This window comes from Ischnura elegans, chromosome X, assembly GCF_921293095.1.
Source record: "Ischnura elegans chromosome X, ioIscEleg1.1, whole genome shotgun sequence".
Taxonomy (NCBI): Eukaryota; Metazoa; Arthropoda; class Insecta; order Odonata; family Coenagrionidae; genus Ischnura; species Ischnura elegans.
The window spans coordinates 91495780-91515430 of NC_060259.1; the positions used below are offsets into that span (position 1 = coordinate 91495780).

Here is a 19651-nt window from a genome sequence, read left to right on the forward strand (position 1 = left end):
AAGCTTCTGGTAGACATTTAATGACAAAATACAGGCAGCAGTTATATATTATGAATGGCTGGATATTCTGAAAAAAATATTCCATCAGAAGTACCCATATATTCAAAATTCATGAGACAGAGAATCAACTGGACAGCCATAATTGCACCATAAATTAATTCTTTTGTCAAGAATCAGAAATCTTCATTTCAGCATCTACAATTGACTTTCTTGCCATTTCCAAAGCACCTTCATAAGACCTGGCACCACCAATGAAGCCATTTGCATGCACAAATATTGCATCATGAACTCCACATGCAGCAGCCAGTTCTGCATCTCGCAGAGCCAAACAAGTTGGCAAGACAGGCTGCCTGGAAAAAGGAAAAACAGAAGTGCTCAGCAATTGAATAAATAAAAATGTGATAAAGTGAAAAACTGAGATATTCTATACTTTCTTTTAGTGCAAGGGCCTAACCACACACTAAAATCGGTTCCCATAATATCACAAGGCTAAGCAATTTTGGGCCCAGAAAAAATTAGCATAAGCGACTATTCATAGATCAACCCATTCAACCCAGAATATTTTTAAGTTGCATTCCTGAAAAACTGATGGGTTTTTCTGCCATATGAAAAACAATCTCTCAGAGGTGCAAATGCTCGGACATTCAGTGTGCTGGAAATGCAACCTGGACACACTTTCACAACCATCAGGCTGAACATGTTCACCATGGTGCACTGATCTTCTGTCCACAAGTAGCAGGCAGGAGAAATATGCACTTGGCAAAATGGACCTAAAAACTGGAGATGTGTCGGTTCCTGTTCCCGGTTCTTGGCCTGTGGAACAGGTATTGAGAACCGATTGCATAAATTCGGTACTTAGGAACCGGCTCGGCTCAGCGGTACTAGTAACCTTGAAAAATTCCTTATCAGCAGGTAAATAAAATAATTCCATTTTATGAAGGGAATTCTATTGAAAATAGTTATCCAGGTGTAGCCTTGCATTAAAATGCAAATATCCTGTTGCTTTTGTATCCAATTTTATTTTTTTAAGATCGGGGAAAACATCCGCAACACGGATAAACCACAGCCTGATAATTGGGAGCTGGATCCGAGGTATCTGATCTGACCATTGTAAGCATCATAAGGTTAAGACTGCAAGCAAATACCTACTTATCTCTGAGCACCAAACATGTCGTGTAAACTTAGCTGAAAATTTCCACGTAAATTTTTAGTATTGAAAGAGGAAATTTTAATAACTGGCAAAATTCCAAGTATGTATAAATCAGCAACACCAAGTGTTGGAATAATGAAAAATGCTGCAAATATTTTTTTCTTTAGATCCAATGCTCAAAACGGGGGTGTCTCTCTCACATGAGTTTATACGGTTATCGCTTCTTTCAGGAGAGAGGAATAACATGTCTGAGACGAATTGGAGGAAATAATGACTCATTCATGGCTTTAAAAATCTTAGCTATATGAGGTGGGCAAGACAGATTTTCATCAATGATCACTCCTAGATTAATAACTCCATCGCAGTCTTTTATAGGAGAATCAGAAATACACAGCTGTAATTATGTAATCTCTCTCGATTGACGAGTATTTTCGAATATCCATGCATAATAGGTTGCGACTTACTGGGGTTTATGCTCAGAGAGTTGAATTTACTACAATAAGATTTATAACATGATGTATAATATAAAAAAAGGCTTCCCTTTGTCGACAATAAATAAAGTAGGTTTTTAATCTGTAAATTATAGGTACCAATGGGCAAGCTTAAGTTGCTTATTTACCTAAGGGCAAAGCCACTTTCTTTCGGTACTGCTTGGACTCTCCATCCTGAATTCCCATCAGGGAACACAACAAAGAGGATGAGGTTCTTAATTTTCTTCTCTTCTTCCAGCGTCTTGAGGTGGGCTGGCCAACTTACGCCACACTTTTCAATTTTCATTATTCTGCCACTGGCATCCACCTGAAAGCAAACACAAGGATAGCGAACTTAACCTACCCCCATCGCCTATAAGCGATCGCCTTAGCAGACTGCTCCCATCGCCTATTGATGATTTTTATTTACATATTAGTACATATATTTTGAAATTATTTTTCGCATAATTGTAATACATGTCCTAAAGTTCATCATTTGAAGTAAAATCAGCAGAAAATTAGTCAATTAAATATTTTTGAAACATTTTTGCCTTAAGTAAAAAGTTATAATTAATAAAATTATGCAAAAATAAAAAAATATTATCAGCGCTTGAGAGGGGCTCTATTTCAGCTTATTTGCGCAGTTAAAGGGTTAAAAGGCGAAATTAAATTTTGGTTTTGGCTGCTTCAACTGTTACCGGCTTTCACCTCCAGCTTTTAACATAAAATGAAATAAAATATATGTACTTAGTATGATCCACTAAGTGCCATTTACTCCACTGACCCAAGTTTGACCCACGCCATACGCATTTTCAACAAACAGTTTGACCTTGAACATGCCAAATGCCTAAGTACTCAAACATTCTCTACAGCATCATGTTTCCATCCAACTTGCGATGAAATTATTGCCTGGACACTTCAGAGGGAGAGGGAACTGGTTTTGGAGCAATAGAAACGTTCATTAAAGCCATTTCACATGGGAAGCTAATGCAAGGTTCAAGATGCCCTACATAAGAATGATGATAAAAATAATCAATACAACTGAATTCAAAGGATTCAGCCATTTCTTGACGATTCCTTGTCTTAAATACATGCCCACTTGTCTCATGCCCACTGAGAAACTAGAAGTGGTAGTTAGCAGCAAGCTAAACATGAATTTTTTGTGGCACTACGCTACAGTCCTCAAATGAATTGGAGAAATGGAGTGGTAACTAGATGCCAGAAGAATAATGGCGGAATTATATTGTGAGCTACCTCCTGGGGACCAGACAGTAGATCGTGAATTTGGGAACATGAGTTTGCAAGTAAGGCTAGGAAGAGAGGAAGGTGATAAAAGAATTGGCCCGGTAAGCAGAGGGATATATGTACATATTACTGTATCTAAGGTCATGCCAGAAATGAAAAATCACCGAGACCCCAGCCAATTTACAAAGCACTCATGAACATCTGGCAGAGGTATCCACAGGTATGTGAAAGCATTTTCATAACTACTTATGGCCCATCTAAATTAGATAAAATTTGGCAGTGATAGACATTTTTTAACTCGGTAACACCTGAATGAAAAAGTTTCTGTGATTTTTGTGGTAATCTTACATTTTAATATCAATGAAATTCTGTGTCATTAAGTGCAAATTTTATTCTTTTAGCACAAATAGGTACGGAGATACAGCCTGTACCATATGCTATGGCTAGGCATTTAAGCGGTCAAAAAATCGAAATTTGAAAAACATTTTGAAAATCGTATTTTAATCCGAAAAACGTTAAATATTTATTATTTTTCACAAAATACATTCATTCACATTCAAAAGTATGCTAAAATATCGATATTATTCAAATAATTATTAAATATCAGTAATTGTAAAAATAGAATTTATGTATCAATGACGTAGAGACCAAGAATAAAATCTTTTTAGAGCTTCAATCAATTGTTACTGCACATGGAAAGGAGCAAAGCAGTCAATGCATAACCCTACATTGCATTTCAAGCATTCTGTTCTTATTCTACTAGTTCAGTTTTCAATAGCACACCATCGCCACTGGGGTTTGAATTTTACTAGGTGGTTGTGCCCGTCGAACCTATTTGCCGGGGGCAAGAGAAAGAAGATAGACTAGAGTCAGCTGAATGCGTTCTTTAAAACATGGATTAACAGGGTTCCCACTCTACCTGAACAATGAAATTCACGGCTTTTTCCAGGTTTTCACGGTTATTTTTCACGTTTTCACGGTTTTTTTTAAGGTTTTCACGGTCTCAATTTTGCTAAATTCACGGTCCGTTAATAAGCCAACAATAAGAAAATCACTGGCCGTATATCAACAGAAAATTAACGTACGCGAAAAACGCCGTGAATGTTAACGCCGCAATGAAAAGTGATATCTGTTATGACGTGATCTATCGTTTCCAAAATTCAGGGCCGACTAAAGGACCAGCCCAACCGCGCTCTTGCCCGGACGCCGAATACCCTTCGGACCTTCTTCCATCCGGACACTCGAGGTCCTTTTTTAATTCCTCGCTGACAATGAGAGATTGTTTTTTGCGCACGTTGTTATTACTGCACAGTAACCGAATTTCCCCCACCCCAATATTTCTTATTTAACGGAAAATATTTTATTTAAATTGTTTATAGAATATAACAAATTGATTCTTTCTTATTCAGCGGAAAATATTTTATGAAAATTGTTAATAGAACATAATAAATCGAAAAACAATTTCATACACCGTATTAGCACGAATCTAAGACGAACACGATTCTAAGACTACCCTCCTTTTTTGGAACTCCACTAGGGGACAATTTTTCTTTATTAATAACGATACGATTATAAAATGAATGCGGAAAAACGATCAATCCTTAATTTTTTTGCTAGATTGCCTATGTCCCAGGAAACGCAGGATTTTGGCGAGTAATTAAGAAATTCATTAAATGTTTCAAAACAATATTTTAGATAATAATAGGAATAGTAGTACTTTATCAAGACACATACGTCATATTGTTGATTCGACCCATATCTCTTTCAAAATTCTGAATGTTTGCTCTCCACTCGGCATTTACACTGCTATTATGGATTTCAGTCAGATGTAAAAATTCTTATCCATCAAACACCATTTCCAGTACACGTATTCACGAGAGCAATGTGCATGTTGTGCCTAAAACAACCGCATTCGCCGGTGCAGTGACTGGTTGTGAGATGGATCACGAAGGCCAAAAATAGTCAATTACTTGAATTGTTCCTGTCTAATGAATATATTTTTAATACAATTGAGGTAGCGTGTAAAGCGTGAACAATGTTGCGTTAATCGTCAGCGGCACGCCCACCTGGATCTTCGCCTTCATATCTCTACTTGTTTTCTCCAGGTAGCTCACTCTACCCCCACCCCTACCGTCATGTGCTAGCGGACAACCCAAGGCGCTCTGCAATATTCACGCGCATCTAGCCCGGATTCTTTTCTTCATGTTCAATTATTTTCAGTCCATCTCTTAAAGTTCTCAATAGTTTCTTCGGAGGGGCCATGGTCGGAAGACGACTAAAATTAAACTAGTGAAAATGACTTTATTAAACCCACATGGAAAACACTCGGTGGTTCGAAGTCCAGCCACCCCGGAAAGTAGGGAACCACTCGTACGAGGTTAAGTTCGGAACTGATGCTATCGCGTACGGGGGTACGCAGAGCACACTGCAGAGGGTGAAGCGTGACCATAGGACTGCGCCATGAAATTTTTTACCCTAAAGATGCCCATTCTTTTCTAATTAGCGTAGCGCCAGATGATCAGATGAATTCGGATTGTTAGTAGGGAGAAACAAAAATACTGAGAAGATATCCCTTCGTCAGTAACTCAGACAAGTGAGACTACTAGTAGTAGTATAGCTCGTAAATTGATAACTGATAACAACCTGGTATCATGTTTTCGGAACAAAATGCCGAATTAACTGCCGTAAGCTCAGCTACGAGGATATCGCGTTTCGCTAAAAATCACCATCGTATTTTTCCATCTATTTCCTTGCTTAAAATACGTCATGTGTGATCTCGTTTTTTTAACGTGCAAATTATTAACATTTCAATCTAATAAAAGCATAATAGCAATTACTGAATATCATTGTTAGATACCTTTTGGGCTAATAGGTGATTCATGCAGCAGTTGACCTCCATAAACTGGGAACTTCGAAGCAGTTAGGCTGAAAAAGGTCAGTTGGTGAGAAGAGGGGGGAGCGCGAAACACGTTTCTATTGTTCTCGTGTAACTCGATATTTTTTTCGAAGCTAAGGTCTTCCTAATACAATCCCTGCGCGAGCTGGGACCTCTTTTTTATTCTGAAGAAGAGGAAAGCGTCAGAAGGGGGGAGGCGAATGGTGAATGGAGGGGGATAAAGGTTCTTGGGAAATGCGCTAATGTTACTTTCCCACGGCACTGAGCTTCTCCCAATGGTAGTTCCATCTCTTGGAGAGGATTCCAACTACGTGCTTGTCGTTATTAGTATTTATTTCGTCTCATTTTCGTCAAACGATGGATGCGGGAAAATTCTGCGTCGGAACCGCGATCTTCAAACGATCAATGCGAGAAACGATACTTCGGGGAACGATAGATGCGGGAAAAAATTAAATTGTCTATAAGGAACTTTATTTGGGACCAGAAACGGCGAACGATCAATGCGGGGACGATAGATCGAGGTTCCACCGTATAACTTTCTTTTGAAAGCGACAGTGTAATGACTTCTTTTCTCTGCTATTGTAATACTCTGAAACCAAAACTGAATCGATCTCTCTAATCAGAGGCAAATCATGTTCCCTTCTTACCGTTGCTCTGGGAAAAATGGAACAACTATGTAGCATAATTAATCGTAGAGGGCGTAACTTGGTGGAAATCCATAATATCACGAATACAAGGATCAAGGAAATAGCAAAGTTCTTGATCCTTGTATTCGTGAGACTATGTAGCAGTTTATATCGCGACGGCATTGAGGCTTTAACGACACAAACAAACAGCATTACCTTAGATAGCACAAAGCGGAGGAACTGGATCACCACCGACAGTAAATAACTCCACACAAACTTTCCGGTTGCGACGTAAAACTGGCAAGTTCCAGGTCGACGCATGCGACAATCGTGTAATGCTGTGTTGCCATAAGCGGAAATCTTCTCTCGTTTTCAGGGCCGCAATGCGCGAGAATTAGTAACGTCACGCCGAAAGCTCGCTGTCACCCGGTTCAAACGCAGGGAGCGTAGTGTCCACAGCGCATGGCAGGTTGTCAAGGCTAGCGGTCTTCCAGTCATAGGATTGAGGGTGTTGAATAAACGTTCAAATTTTTCGACACAATGGCCATCTAGATTTAGTTTCGAAAGTGGTCGCTGCAGCCAGTGGGAAGGCTAATTGGGTGGAAGGGGGACTAAGCAGTGACCGAGGGAGGGGAAACCAAGCCATTTGAGGAAAGTAAACAAGCTGATGAAAAGTGGTGTCATATTTCAGGAGGGGGAGAGAAAAGGCCTGCGCTGGGGAAAGATGTTTTTTTCTTCAGGCAACATTCGTTCCCACGCTTTTCTGACCCATGCGACCGCATGCGACGATGCTCGCCACAATGAATAGAAGTGCGCTAGCTACGAACGAAGATGAAAATTTCTGGGAAGGTATTATTATCAAGATTGAGAGATTTTTAAGGTTTTAAGACGAAATTCACGGCTATTTCCCGGTTTTTTCACGGTAGAGGAAATTCACGGCTAATTCACGGTTTTAAGGTTTTCACGGTTGAGTGGGAACCCTGATTAATTACATACCTATTTCTTTAGTCAATTACCCCAATCCAGGCACACTTTATCAGGATAGTTGTGCACATCCTGGAGATTTTGGGGGACCCTTATATACAGGAGTGACTGTACCACTGCCCATTGGAACTCAATCTGAGTTATGCTTTTTCAGGATATCCACAATAGCATCTATGCGTTGTGCAACATTGCATCCAGAATCCAAGTGAAAATGGGCCACGACCATTTCTTTGCCCTCACACTACCTTTCCAAATTCTTTTTCGTAGGTTTTGTAGGTTTTACTAAGTACATAGCTATCTGGGCAATTGAGGCATAACGCTTTGTTGTCAAACCTTATTGGCCCCCCATTATGAATTGCTGACAGCCATGTCTTCCAAAATAAGACAATATCGACTCATCGAAACTCAAGCACTGTTTTTCTCTGAAATATCTACCAAATCTTTCTTTTGCCACGTCCATAAAAGGGTGCGGATATACCACGTCCATAAAGGGGATATTTCTTGAGACATAAACTCAGCAGATTGTCCACCTTTTCGAACAGCAACTTCTAATTCGAGCATCCATTCAAGTTATTTATCTTTTCTCAGCCAGAAGGAAGGCATTCATCTCATAGTTCCCACTCGAACTAAAATTTAATTTCACGGTTTTTTCCAGGTTTTCATGGTCTAGATGTCGTCAAATACACTGTTTTAGATAAACCATTTTAGGCAGAAATATTGATCACGTAACGATCATTGGCTGCAAGTTAACTAAAAATTTTAACAAACGCAGCAATGAAAGTGCTCTCTTTCCTGACGTCACATTTTCTTTGCAAAATTCAGCTCTGGCTTAAGGTTGCGAGCAGGAATATGGAGGGATCAGGGTGCCAGGGAAATCAAGAAGTGTCTGAATTTTCACCAAGGATAATGAACACTTTGGTTACCAGTCTTCCGGCTCAGGTAGAGGCTTAAGGTCAACGTGTCATCACAGCACATGGACCAATAATTATGCTTAGAATATACGTGTGCAGATAAATAAATGCGTGGACAGTGTCTGCACATGACTGACCTTGAAACATAATCGACATATCAATTTTTCTTTTGCTCTTTCAATCGTAGCTCTAATTTCAAGTGTGAGAGATTTTTAAGGTTATCTGACGAAATTCACTGCTTATTCACGGTTTTAAGGTTTTCACGGTTGAGTGGGAGCCCTGTCCACCTCTTTTTGCTGCAGCACATGCTACATGCAAGCAGTATCTGTAAGTTATTTCGCTTTTGCAAACAGATAGAAGTGTGCAGAGTGTCTTATTGTGTGATTGAGATACATGAGACCAAAATAATTTGAAGGATTAGGCTGCTTCTTGTCGAAGAGACGCCAGTCATATAGTCATCTCTTGCCACCAGCCGTCTTTGAATTTTCCCCTTTGCAAGCACCCTCTCATACTCCCTTCCTAATTGAATAACCATTACAATGTCATCAGTATGACCTTGAAGGCTTCAGGATAGACCCTCTCCATGGAAGTCAATTCCCCCAATAGCCTATGAAAGCAAAAATTACGTCCCAAACACTTTTGCTTTAAAAAAGACTCATTCCCACTAGCTCCAAACATAATTAGTGATGTAAATTAACTAATGTTATTCTGTCAAGGAGACGAGATAATTACTTTGGTAGGTCGGCCTTCTGGACCGCATGCTTTTGGCCATTGCAAAGCAATAGATTTCGACTAATACATATAAGCAAAGAAGAAGATTTGAGGCAAGCAACACTATTAATTGGTGTAAAATGAGAGCAATTTCATGTGCACTTAGCGCAGGTTCATGTTTCATCAAGAATGTGTTAAGGTTATTTGATTAGGCTAAGCAGTGTTGGGATGTTTCCCCAAGGAACGAATGTATGCTATATCGAAATTGCACAAATCAAAAGCATGGGTGTAATAACCTATATTAAGAAACATTTTTCCAAAGAAAAAGTATTGAGTTCTGCATTAAAAGTTGAAAATTCTGAGCTGAACATTTAACATGAGTGCATGACCTAATAACAAGTCCTTGTCTGGGAGGTCGCTATTGCTAAAATGAAATTCTGAGAGAAATGAGGCATGGCAGTCAGATATCCCACATAACTGCAACCGCATGGGATTTTTTATGTATTAAATATGATGTACCTAATGATAATTACGAAATGGCTTTTCAATTCTATTATGACGAGCCTGTATACATTACATATACATATGTCGGAAATATTCTATCAGTTTTTCTTCATTACCAATGCTGTGATAATTACACTGACTCTGATATTGTTTGCAGAGTTTGGTTTGAATAGCATCGTGAAATTAAGTTTGAATTCAGAAAGAAAGTGGACTTTGAGGCCTCAGCAACCCCACAGGAAATCATATCACTAATGCCCAATTGATGTGATGTACATGCTTTGAATTGTGCCATTCATTTAACTACTTTCATAATACAGATAGCAACAAAAATAAGACTTCATCACGCCGATAAAAATACAAAATTAATGGCCTCGACTTACGCGCAATTTAATAGTTTTTAGCTCAAAATCATTCCTGCTATTTCACCCAACAATAGCTATAGTCAACATGTGGCAGACAGCCTTGCACACGTACCTACACCCAAAATAATACAAAATAGCAGTATGATTTTCTAGGTGTCAAACTTTTATTTTTCTAATAAAAAATAAAAAGGTAAATGCCAATTTAAAATCAAAAGGTGAAACACACATATTCCAGGCACAAGAAACTCTTGATAGAGACTAGAAAAACATTGGGAACCCCTGAGCACTAGGCAAATGAGTTAACATTTCTATTAAAAGATAAAAACTCCAAACATGCAATAGAATAACTAAAGTCGATACATTACTTACATCAAACCGATTATTAAGTGCTTCATTGACAATTTCTCTGGAAGGCAGCCAATAACTCACAATTTCATTTAAAATACCAAAATATTCTTCTTTGGCTAATTCCATGGCTTTTTTAAATTGTGTCTCTTCATCAGCACTATCAAATCTTAGACCATTCGCATTCAGCCTGGAAACCCTGCCACTGAAATCGGTCCATGTTCGGTACCTGCAAGCAATAGTTTAGATCAACTGCAATTTTTATCAACCGCAATTTCGACTGCTATGGCACCAATGAAAACCGGGAATATGATAATGTTGAAACCACGTTCTACAGGCAACAAGGTGAAGCTGAAGGTGAGGATATTGATGGAGATGAAATCGCACCTCAGGGTTGCTGAGTGGCATCTCACGATGCAAGGAGGTTCATTGAGGGGTTATGATTCTTCTTTATGCAAGAGGGCAACAAAGGCAGCCCAATGTCATCATTGGATGTCTTCGCTGACCTTGTTCATACAACTAGGATGATGAGAATGCAGCAGAGTATATTAGACAAATTCCTCAGACAAGGAGATACAATTCGATACATGCATGTTTATAAGGAAATGAAATATTTAGGAATCACATCTTCTTAACTTATTAACCATTAATTTTTGTTTAAAAGGACTTAGTAAAAGGCATCCAGCATCGCTTGAGCCTGTGAAAAATATTTCAACTAAAATTGATGGAGTTATTGATAAAGGTCAATAAATAAACTATTCTCGCTGATTTATTAAGCAAACTAACAGTTTAATAAACAATATTTGTATTATAATCATTCTTTAGTCGTCTTTCTATCATTTCAATGTTTTTTTATGCTACCATACGGGATAGTTCATCTAATTGGGGCATTGGCTTAATCCATTAATCCCCGGTGTTGCGTAAACGGAACATTATTGAATCTTAATTCTCAGAACAAACATTTATCTTAGAATAATTTTTTTTTCGGTTTACTGACTTTTTGATACATCTCCAGCTCTATTTATGTCATTTTCATCAATATAATTATATTTTATTTAATTCAAAATTTGCCTACTTTAAGGAATTGGAGCACAATAACTTGCAAATGATTTTTCACAAATATTTCTATACGAATCTTACTACAGTGTGTCCTCGTTTAACGTCGTCCCGTTTAACGTTGTTTCACGATAACGTTGTCCAAAAATTGAAACCCTTTATCATTTAACGTCGTTATTGCTTCGCGATAACGTTGTTCAAATTATGCGCGGCGAAAAAAAAATGAATGGCGAATAGAACGCAAGCGCATCTGAGTATTGTAAATATTACTATATTAATGCGATTGGTAATTTTCGTTCGACAGAAAAGGTTGGCGTGGGTAGCGTATGTTAAATATGCATCTGAGCGAATAATTATCGCCTCATTTACCCATTATCCGTATATTTTTGTGATGCCAACAGAAAAAAATGTCCACGAAGAAGAGTGGCTATCCTGGTGGTTCTTCAGACGTGAAGAAAAAACGGCGATATTAGAACAAAAACTTGGTATTATTAAAAGAATTGATGAAGGTGCAACTGCTGGAGAGATCGGTCGAGTTTTAGGTTTGCAGAGGGTCTATTCTCTAACTCGAAGCGCGGTAGCTTTCTGGTGGAAAGATGCTTAATTAAGCTACTTGCTCCCACTTGTATTCTCTAACGCTGAAGCTCCGGCGAAGGGAGCTTGCAGAAGCTACCGGTAGCTTATTAGGCTCCAACCCTTATTCTCTATGGGATTTGAAGCTACTTCCGTAGCTTCAAACTAGCTACCACGGTAGCTTCGCGAAGCGCGCCCTCGAACCCCGCGCTTCAGCTAGCTACCATCAAAATACATAGGGAATTCGGGGAATTCCCAGGGCCATGTAGGGTTCTTGGGAATTCCTATGAACCGCCGTGAACCAAGTGGCGCGTGTCGCTAATCTTTTGTTCTATCCCATCAGTCTTTCTTGACACGGCTAGCGATTGAGTGGTAAACAAGAAAAGTGTTGACTATTTTTGTTGTTTTGCGTAATTATTTTCTTTAATGAGGTCGGGAATGCTGCGTAAATTATTTGAAGCCTTCAATTATTGTATTCTTAACAAAATAGTGGGCATGAGTGACAAATTTCGTGACTAAACATATATGTTTCGGAGTGAACTATCGATCGCGTTAACTAGTTGATTTCATTATTTGGAGAAGAAAAATGTTACTTTCAATCATTTTATATCACGTGAAATCTTATTTTGCATGAAGTCATTACTAGTGAGAAGAAAAACCCCGAAAACAGTGATTATTATTGATGTTGCGAGAGACTGTTGTAGTGACGGTACAAATTGATGCGTTGAAATCATTACCAATGCCAATGTATCCACTGCACAGAGATGGATGTCTTATTTTTGCAAGTGTTTATACATTTATGATTAACTTTACCGTGCATTATTAGCAACGATCTTGGTTGTGAAGTGATTGTGTGAAGAGAGTTTAGTGTTACATAGATGCAGACCGGAGAGAGGTGGATATATTATTGTGTTATAATGCAATGTAAGGTGTTTCATGATAGTTATTAATAAATTTTTTGCTCTTCCAATGAATAAATGTGTTCATGATATCATTCTGCTTTCATTTGTGTGTCTTTGGCCGTATATACGCATTTAATTTCAGTGCCGGTAGTTAAGTTGGTGTATTTGTTTTGAATTTTGAGAAAGTGTAGCCATGGATATTCCAGAAGCCCACGGAGGAAGTCATCACAAAAACAATAATATAATATGACTTTAATATTGGGAGAAGGAACTACGTTTAATAGGTTGTTTTTTCATAATGATGGTCAAGTTCTAATTAATCGCCCTCGCTTGCAATAGTGCAAGATTGGCGGTTGGCATATAATACTTATTCATAAAACCATTTAAATATTAATTTAGCCGTCGTGAGAACGGCACGGCAGTAGAGTTTTGTGTAAATATCGTTTGAAGCATATTGTGAGCCTAAAATGATTGCTTAGGCCAATCTGAGTGAAATGACGTAACTTTCAAACATAATTTTCTCCACCTTCCCATTAACTTTGTTGAAGATATTCCCGAAATAATATACACTTATCGTATGCACATGTTATTGCGATATTCTCTCGCAGTGCAAGAAGGAACAATCTCTGCACAGAAACAGTTAGTCATCAAAATTTTTGCATCAAACAGGCAAAAGCATAAGGAGCGCTGAGTGTAAAGTTCTCGGGAATTAGAACTACAATGTGATAGCATTGGTTTAATGTGTTGGTAGTTTATTAACATTTTCTCTTCATTATATTTACATGGCCTACATGATTATCAATCGTGACATAAACTGCTGCATCGATCGAAACTATTGAATTGATATAAAAGCCGCTTAGCCAAATATAATTATTTCTACGTATTTCTATTATTATTCGTATTTCTATTATTATGAAAGCTGAAGGCACTCAGCATTTCGTAATTTACAAAGCACATTAATTTCAACTAGAAGAAAATGTCAGCCGAGAACGACTACATTATGATTTTCCCGCAGGTTACGAAATGAAACGAGCGATTTCATTGGTTCTAAGAGTAAAATCTGAGTTCGCACGAAATATTTCTCATACCCCATATCCGGTCTGAGAAAGCTACCAGAAATTCTCGGTCTGAGAAAGCTACTCCCTGTTAGAGAATAAGGTTGGTAGCCAATTCTGGTAGCTAGTTCGAAGCTACCACGACGGGAGCTTCGAGTTAGAGAATAGACCCCCAGGTCGAGTTTTTACAACTAAAATTTCTTCTGTTACTGAAAATATCGATGTTTCGCCATTAAAATACTTTCTTTTTAGTTTTTATATTTAATTTAATAATGCCTTCTTCCCAACCTTTTCGTTATGAAAATTCGTTTCGTTTCGAATGAATCGTTATCATGCTGAAGTGAATAATCGGTAATGAATGTTTCACGCGATTTCCGCCGGGTTAAAGAATTCATATCATCACGAAAATTGACTCGCCCTTCATCCTCGTGCTTCCGAGTGTCAGATTCAGATTTTTTCATTTTGGCCTGATTCAGGTGTCTCCCGATTGGTCACGAAATCTGCTTAAAGTTACGGCTCCGGTAATTGGCCTCCTTGGATTCTCGCCCGGGAAATTCTGGATTCTTCACGAAGAAATGGATTGTTAGGATCATGGCTAGGAACCTATTTAAATTTTTTACATTGTTTCTTATGGGAAACACTGCATCGTTTAACGTTGTTTCGGTTAACGTCGACTTTTTCAGGAACGAATCAACAACGTTAAACGAGGACTCACTGTATTGGTAATGTTTTATCTTAGTTCTAAGTTTCGTTATTCATCATATTTATTTTTATCACTCACTTTCATCGTTGTTTGGAAATATCTAGTAGTTCTAAATAATGTTGCGTTTACTCAACAATGGGAATCGTCAGCTAGACCACAGGGTGTTTCACTAAGCAAAAGCAAGTTGTCAATATGGCTTTTAAATTGGATTACATTCTGGTGGCTGCATTTTTTCTACTCACAGTTTGTGAGTAAACAAAGTAATGGGCGAATGGCTTTTGGAACTCCATGATGGCCATCTTTACGAGTTGTTACTTCGTACATTCAAACTATTGCGCGCCCATGTGGAACCGATAGAGGGCCAGTTCATTCCCAAATCGTTGAATGGAAGTCTTACTTAGTAGACATCGATATCAGCTTACGATGTATTCAATTTTAGATATGATAGAATGAGAGATTGAGAAACAGGGTTATGACAGTAGGTTCCTCTAGTTGCTCCCTGGAGTTTGCTCAGTGCAATACTAAGTACATGCTATCCTTTCTCCTAGCACTTAGGTGGTTTAAGGCTAAGAATTAGCTTCAAATAGGTAGTTATCAGTTAAATAGACCCTCAAAATCTCTCTTACAGTAATTATATCGATAATACTGCAATACATATTATTTTCTTGGCTTGTTGTAAGAAAATTCATCCAGGTGTTTCATCCAGCTGAAAAAGTGAGGAAAATTTTATGCCTTATTTCTACACCTCAGAAGTTTACTTTGGAAGGAGCATCAAGAAGGCAACTGAATAATAATTAACAAGATAGGTCATTTGTAATGTTTCCTAGACTTGGGAACTTCAATAAAGATTACATCATCTCAGTATTTCAGATATGGCTGATTTCATGAGGTGCACAATGGCCAATGAAATACAGGATACACTGGTAGAACTTGGCAAGAGAAGTGATGAGGTCAATGCAGTGATACTCCCCCCTGAAGTTAATGAACTCACTGACAAAGAAAATATCGACAATGGGAAGATTGTCATAAATAATGGCGGTATACCCCTGCCTTCAGGCATTTCTGGGACTTAAGAAATACATTGAAATGTGCTACAAGACAAGTCATAGTTTACTCCAGTAGAATCAGAAGAATAATAATCCAGTAAAGGCGCATGTCCATGAAAAGGATGCAGAAATCAAACGGGAAAAATAGAATCTTCTTCCGTTTGGGCCTAAAATTTCTAAAAGAAAAAAGCAGCAGAAACACCCATTACTCAGAATGAAAGTCATTCACCAATTGAGATCTTTCACTTATTTCTCAGTGAAGAATTACTTGAATTAATTTTGAACTATTCAATTACGTACGCTAAGGAGAAAAATCACCATATGTTTACTTTGAGTATGGCACATCTGATAAAATTCACTGGGATGCTAATATTGTCAAGGTACCACACATTACCGTGAACAAAGTTGTATTGGACAAACCAAGAGGATATGTCTGTTCCAATTGTGAGGCTATGTATGACGTGGAATAGATTTGATGAGGCTAAAAATATCTGCATCTCTCTGATAATTGTCAACGAGACAAAAGTGATAAATTTTCAATATTTAGGCCTTTTTTCAAAAGACTAAACCAAAATTTCATTCACTTTGGATTCATTTATAACAAATTTTCCATCGATGAGGAAATGGTTACATATTTCAGGCGACACGGCTAAAATGTTCATCCGTGGGAAAACAATTAGATTTGGTTATAAATTGTGTTGTCTAGCCTCATCTACAGGCTTTCTATATCAGTTTTTGCCATATGGAGGGGCCGAGCAAGGAAGTGATAGTTCATTACCACTTGGAGAGAGGGTTTCTCTAAATTTGTTGAATTTTTGTATCTTTTTTACATGATTTACATGACATGAATACATGACATGATTTTTTTGTGTCCAAAAAATCATGTCATGTATTTTGATAATTTCTTCACCAGTAACAGTCTAAGTAAAAAAATATTCTCTTACTTCAATGGTATGATAATTCTGTCGTCACCATTGCTTCAAACTATGGGAATGTTGAACCCATAGTAAGGACGTAAAGGTAGAAATGGACGCCGAAGAAAAGTTATCTGATCCCGCAGTCAAATGTCTTCAATGATTACATTTAGGGAATGGTAGGGGTAGATTTAAAAGATAACTCTGTTGCATGTTACCGTTCTCAGATTAGGGGCAAAATTGGTTGGTGATGGACTAAATTCATAAATGGGCTTGATAGAGCAATGATGAATGCCTGGCGATTTTCAAAATTGGTCACAGGCAAAGCAATTCCTCACTTAGACTTTCAGGCTGAGATTGTAAGAATTTTAATGGGGCAGAAAAAGGTAATAATAAAAAGACTGATGAAGATAGGCATAAAAATTGGTGCACATATCTGGGACGCTCTAGGAAAAAGGACATACCCCAGCATCCATCCATCCATCCATCTGGCATCCATCATTTGACAAAAATGAGACGAAATACATACAATGTGTCATTTATGGCTAATAACGACAGGCACATAGTTTGAATCTTCCCTACGAGATGTAACTACCATAGGGAGAAGCTCAATGCTGTGGGATAGTAACATAAGCGCATTTCCCAAGATCCGCTATTCCCCTCCAGTCAGCACTAGCCTCCCCCCTCTAAGCTTTCCTTTTCTTTAAATCAAACAAAAGATTCCAGCTTGTGCATGGATCGTATAGGGAAGACCTTAGCTTCGAAAGAAAATATCAAGTTACACAAGAACAAAAGCAGCCTTGCTGACCTTTTTCATCTTACCCCCTTCAAAGTTCCCCATTTCTGGGGGTCAACTGCAGCATGAGTCACCTAATAGCCCAACAGGTGTCTAACAATGACTTTCGGCAATTGGTATTGTTATTTTATTACAGTAAAACTTCGATTTTACGCACTTTGATTTTACATCAAGTCTCGTTTTTACGCAGCGACACTCAAGTCCGGCCGGAAAGCATAGGGAATTGCAATGGTGAAACTTCGATTTTACATCTTTTCTTGATTTTACGCAGTTTTTCGATTTTGCACAGCATAACCCCAGCCCCAAAGAGGCCGCTAATCTTGATTTTACGCAGTTGTATTTCGACTTGTTTTGAAAATCCCGACTGAAGCAATATGAAGTTAGGTTATTTATTCGTCTCAATGGGTTGCAAAAATGAATACAGGAACGGTTGAAATGACGTCGCGCTGTTGAGCGAGAAACTAAAAACATCGCGAATCTAATTATTGCTTCCCCCTGCGCCCTCTCAGTAATATTTCAGTCTCCTTTACGAACGCGAATATCGCTCTTAGTTAAAATTTGCCGTTGAAGGATATCGAAACCTAAAACATACGGCAATCGCCGTGTATTCGTAACTATTATTGATTGACAGATGATCGCCGGAGATATTAACATTATCACCTTTCGTTTATTATTCGACTTATTGGTCGACGCTGTTTATAACATATTTATTGCAATTACAGTAGATGGTCGTTAATCAGGAATTATGAACTACGGAATATCTATCCCCAACGGAAGGTTTTCTAGAATTTTGCCAACGCTATGCTTTCCGTCGCCCCAGCGAAATGAGTCGTTAAAAATCCTCCCGTGCCAAATTTTGGCTTCCAAGATGATCCAATAAAGATAGTCGTACTCTTAGTATGGACGTAAGTCGATGGTGATTCAACACGATGGTAAAAGCAGCATGCGTTGTCTTATTCCGCGGGCTAACCCCACATCTGCGGGACGAATGGAGGCGAGTGGAAAGTTGATTGCGCGGCGCGCTTATCAGAACCGACTCAACTTGTATCTCATTGTCAGTGGGTTTAAATGAAACATGGTTGGATCTTGAATAGCTATTAGCTTAACTCCGTTAGATGGCAAGCGTTTATTTTTAACGGAACGGGAGTTAATGCCCTCGGAGAATAACTCGCGTCGTCAATCGTCATGTAATCATTGAAGTCAAATTCAAGACGTGAGTGATAAGGCAGTCCCTTTAAATTCAGGAATGGCTTAGCACCATTAAATCGAAATACAAAAAGTGTCCGGTGTTGTTATCAGATGTGGGGAGCAAAATATTACGCGAAGATGAGTCACACATCGGCTTGTGAGTCGAAGGTTCCGGCGCTGAATTCGCGGAAGAATGCCGACAGAGAAGCTATCCCCGGTAGATTCAATCTACTAATGCTAAAATTTAATGGGAAAATGATTTTTTAATGCGTAAAAATTATAAAGAGGGAAAATTTTTCCGGACTACTAATCATTTGTTATTCATCACTGGCGGCATGACGGTAGTTTCGCCGTTATTTAAAAAAGTGATCTAAACACCGGAAAAATCTGAATTACCGAATTTCCCGGGTCCTGCGTGCTCCGTATTACCTATGGTATGCTATTTGGAAGGAGGTAACGGACAGCTGGGGTCATTAGCGCCATGAAGTAAGGGCTGGGGGGATAGGAACCCTGTGTTGGCATTAGCCAGGTTGTAATGATAGGCTCAAAAGGGACCAGGACTTAATGTCCCATCTAATGGACAGAGTGGTGCACTGGAAGTGCCCTCCACATTACACTCAAGTAGGGATAGGGCCATCTCTGTGATGTATAAGCAAAATTTTGCTCCCTGTCAATGGGGTTAATTTGGGTGACTATCCTCGTATATCTCATTTCTTCAATCTCCAATCTTTTTTTGTCTGCAGGTGGTTTTCCTGAAAACTGCTTTTTATGAGAATATTTCCGAAAATTAGCTTCTCTGCAAGCATTTAGTATCACCATTCCGAAATTTATCCAGGGTAACAGAGGTAATTTTAGTGCCAGAAATGCTAGCAATTCTACCATGTTATTCAACCAAGGGAAACATTGTTCAGGAATGCAACGTTGTTTCTCTTAAGGTAACACGTCATCTGTGGTGTTGCTTGTGAGTAAATGAGATTATTAGGCTTCAATTTCTAACCTCCATATGAGTAATTGAATCTGGGAAACATATATCTGATGCGATCGAAAAGGATTTCATGGTCTTTTATCGTAAAACCTCACATAGGAGACTTTTTCTTGTTCCGGTTCTGGCTTAAATCAGAACTATACGAAAGTGTAAGACGAAGCATTCTAAAAATAATGAGCAAGTGTTATCCTGAAAACTATACTCCACCTCAATACCAACTCTTGATTTT

General features: G+C 38.5%; 1 protein-coding gene across 2 annotated transcripts in view; it reads right to left on the minus strand.

The window, feature by feature from the left end:
- The window catches only part of LOC124170559 (MYG1 protein C27H6.8), a 30537-nt gene continuing 10886 nt past the window's right edge, over window positions 1-19651 (minus strand). For both annotated transcript variants that reach the window (XM_046549359.1, XM_046549358.1), the window contains exons 5-7: window positions 10229-10433; window positions 1770-1948; window positions 1-350 (exon numbers count right to left, since the gene is read on the minus strand). In XM_046549359.1, coding sequence (XP_046405315.1) covers window positions 167-350; window positions 1770-1948; window positions 10229-10433 — 568 coding nt within the window. In that variant the 3' untranslated portion in view covers window positions 1-166. The remainder of the gene's footprint in view (window positions 351-1769; window positions 1949-10228; window positions 10434-19651) is intronic.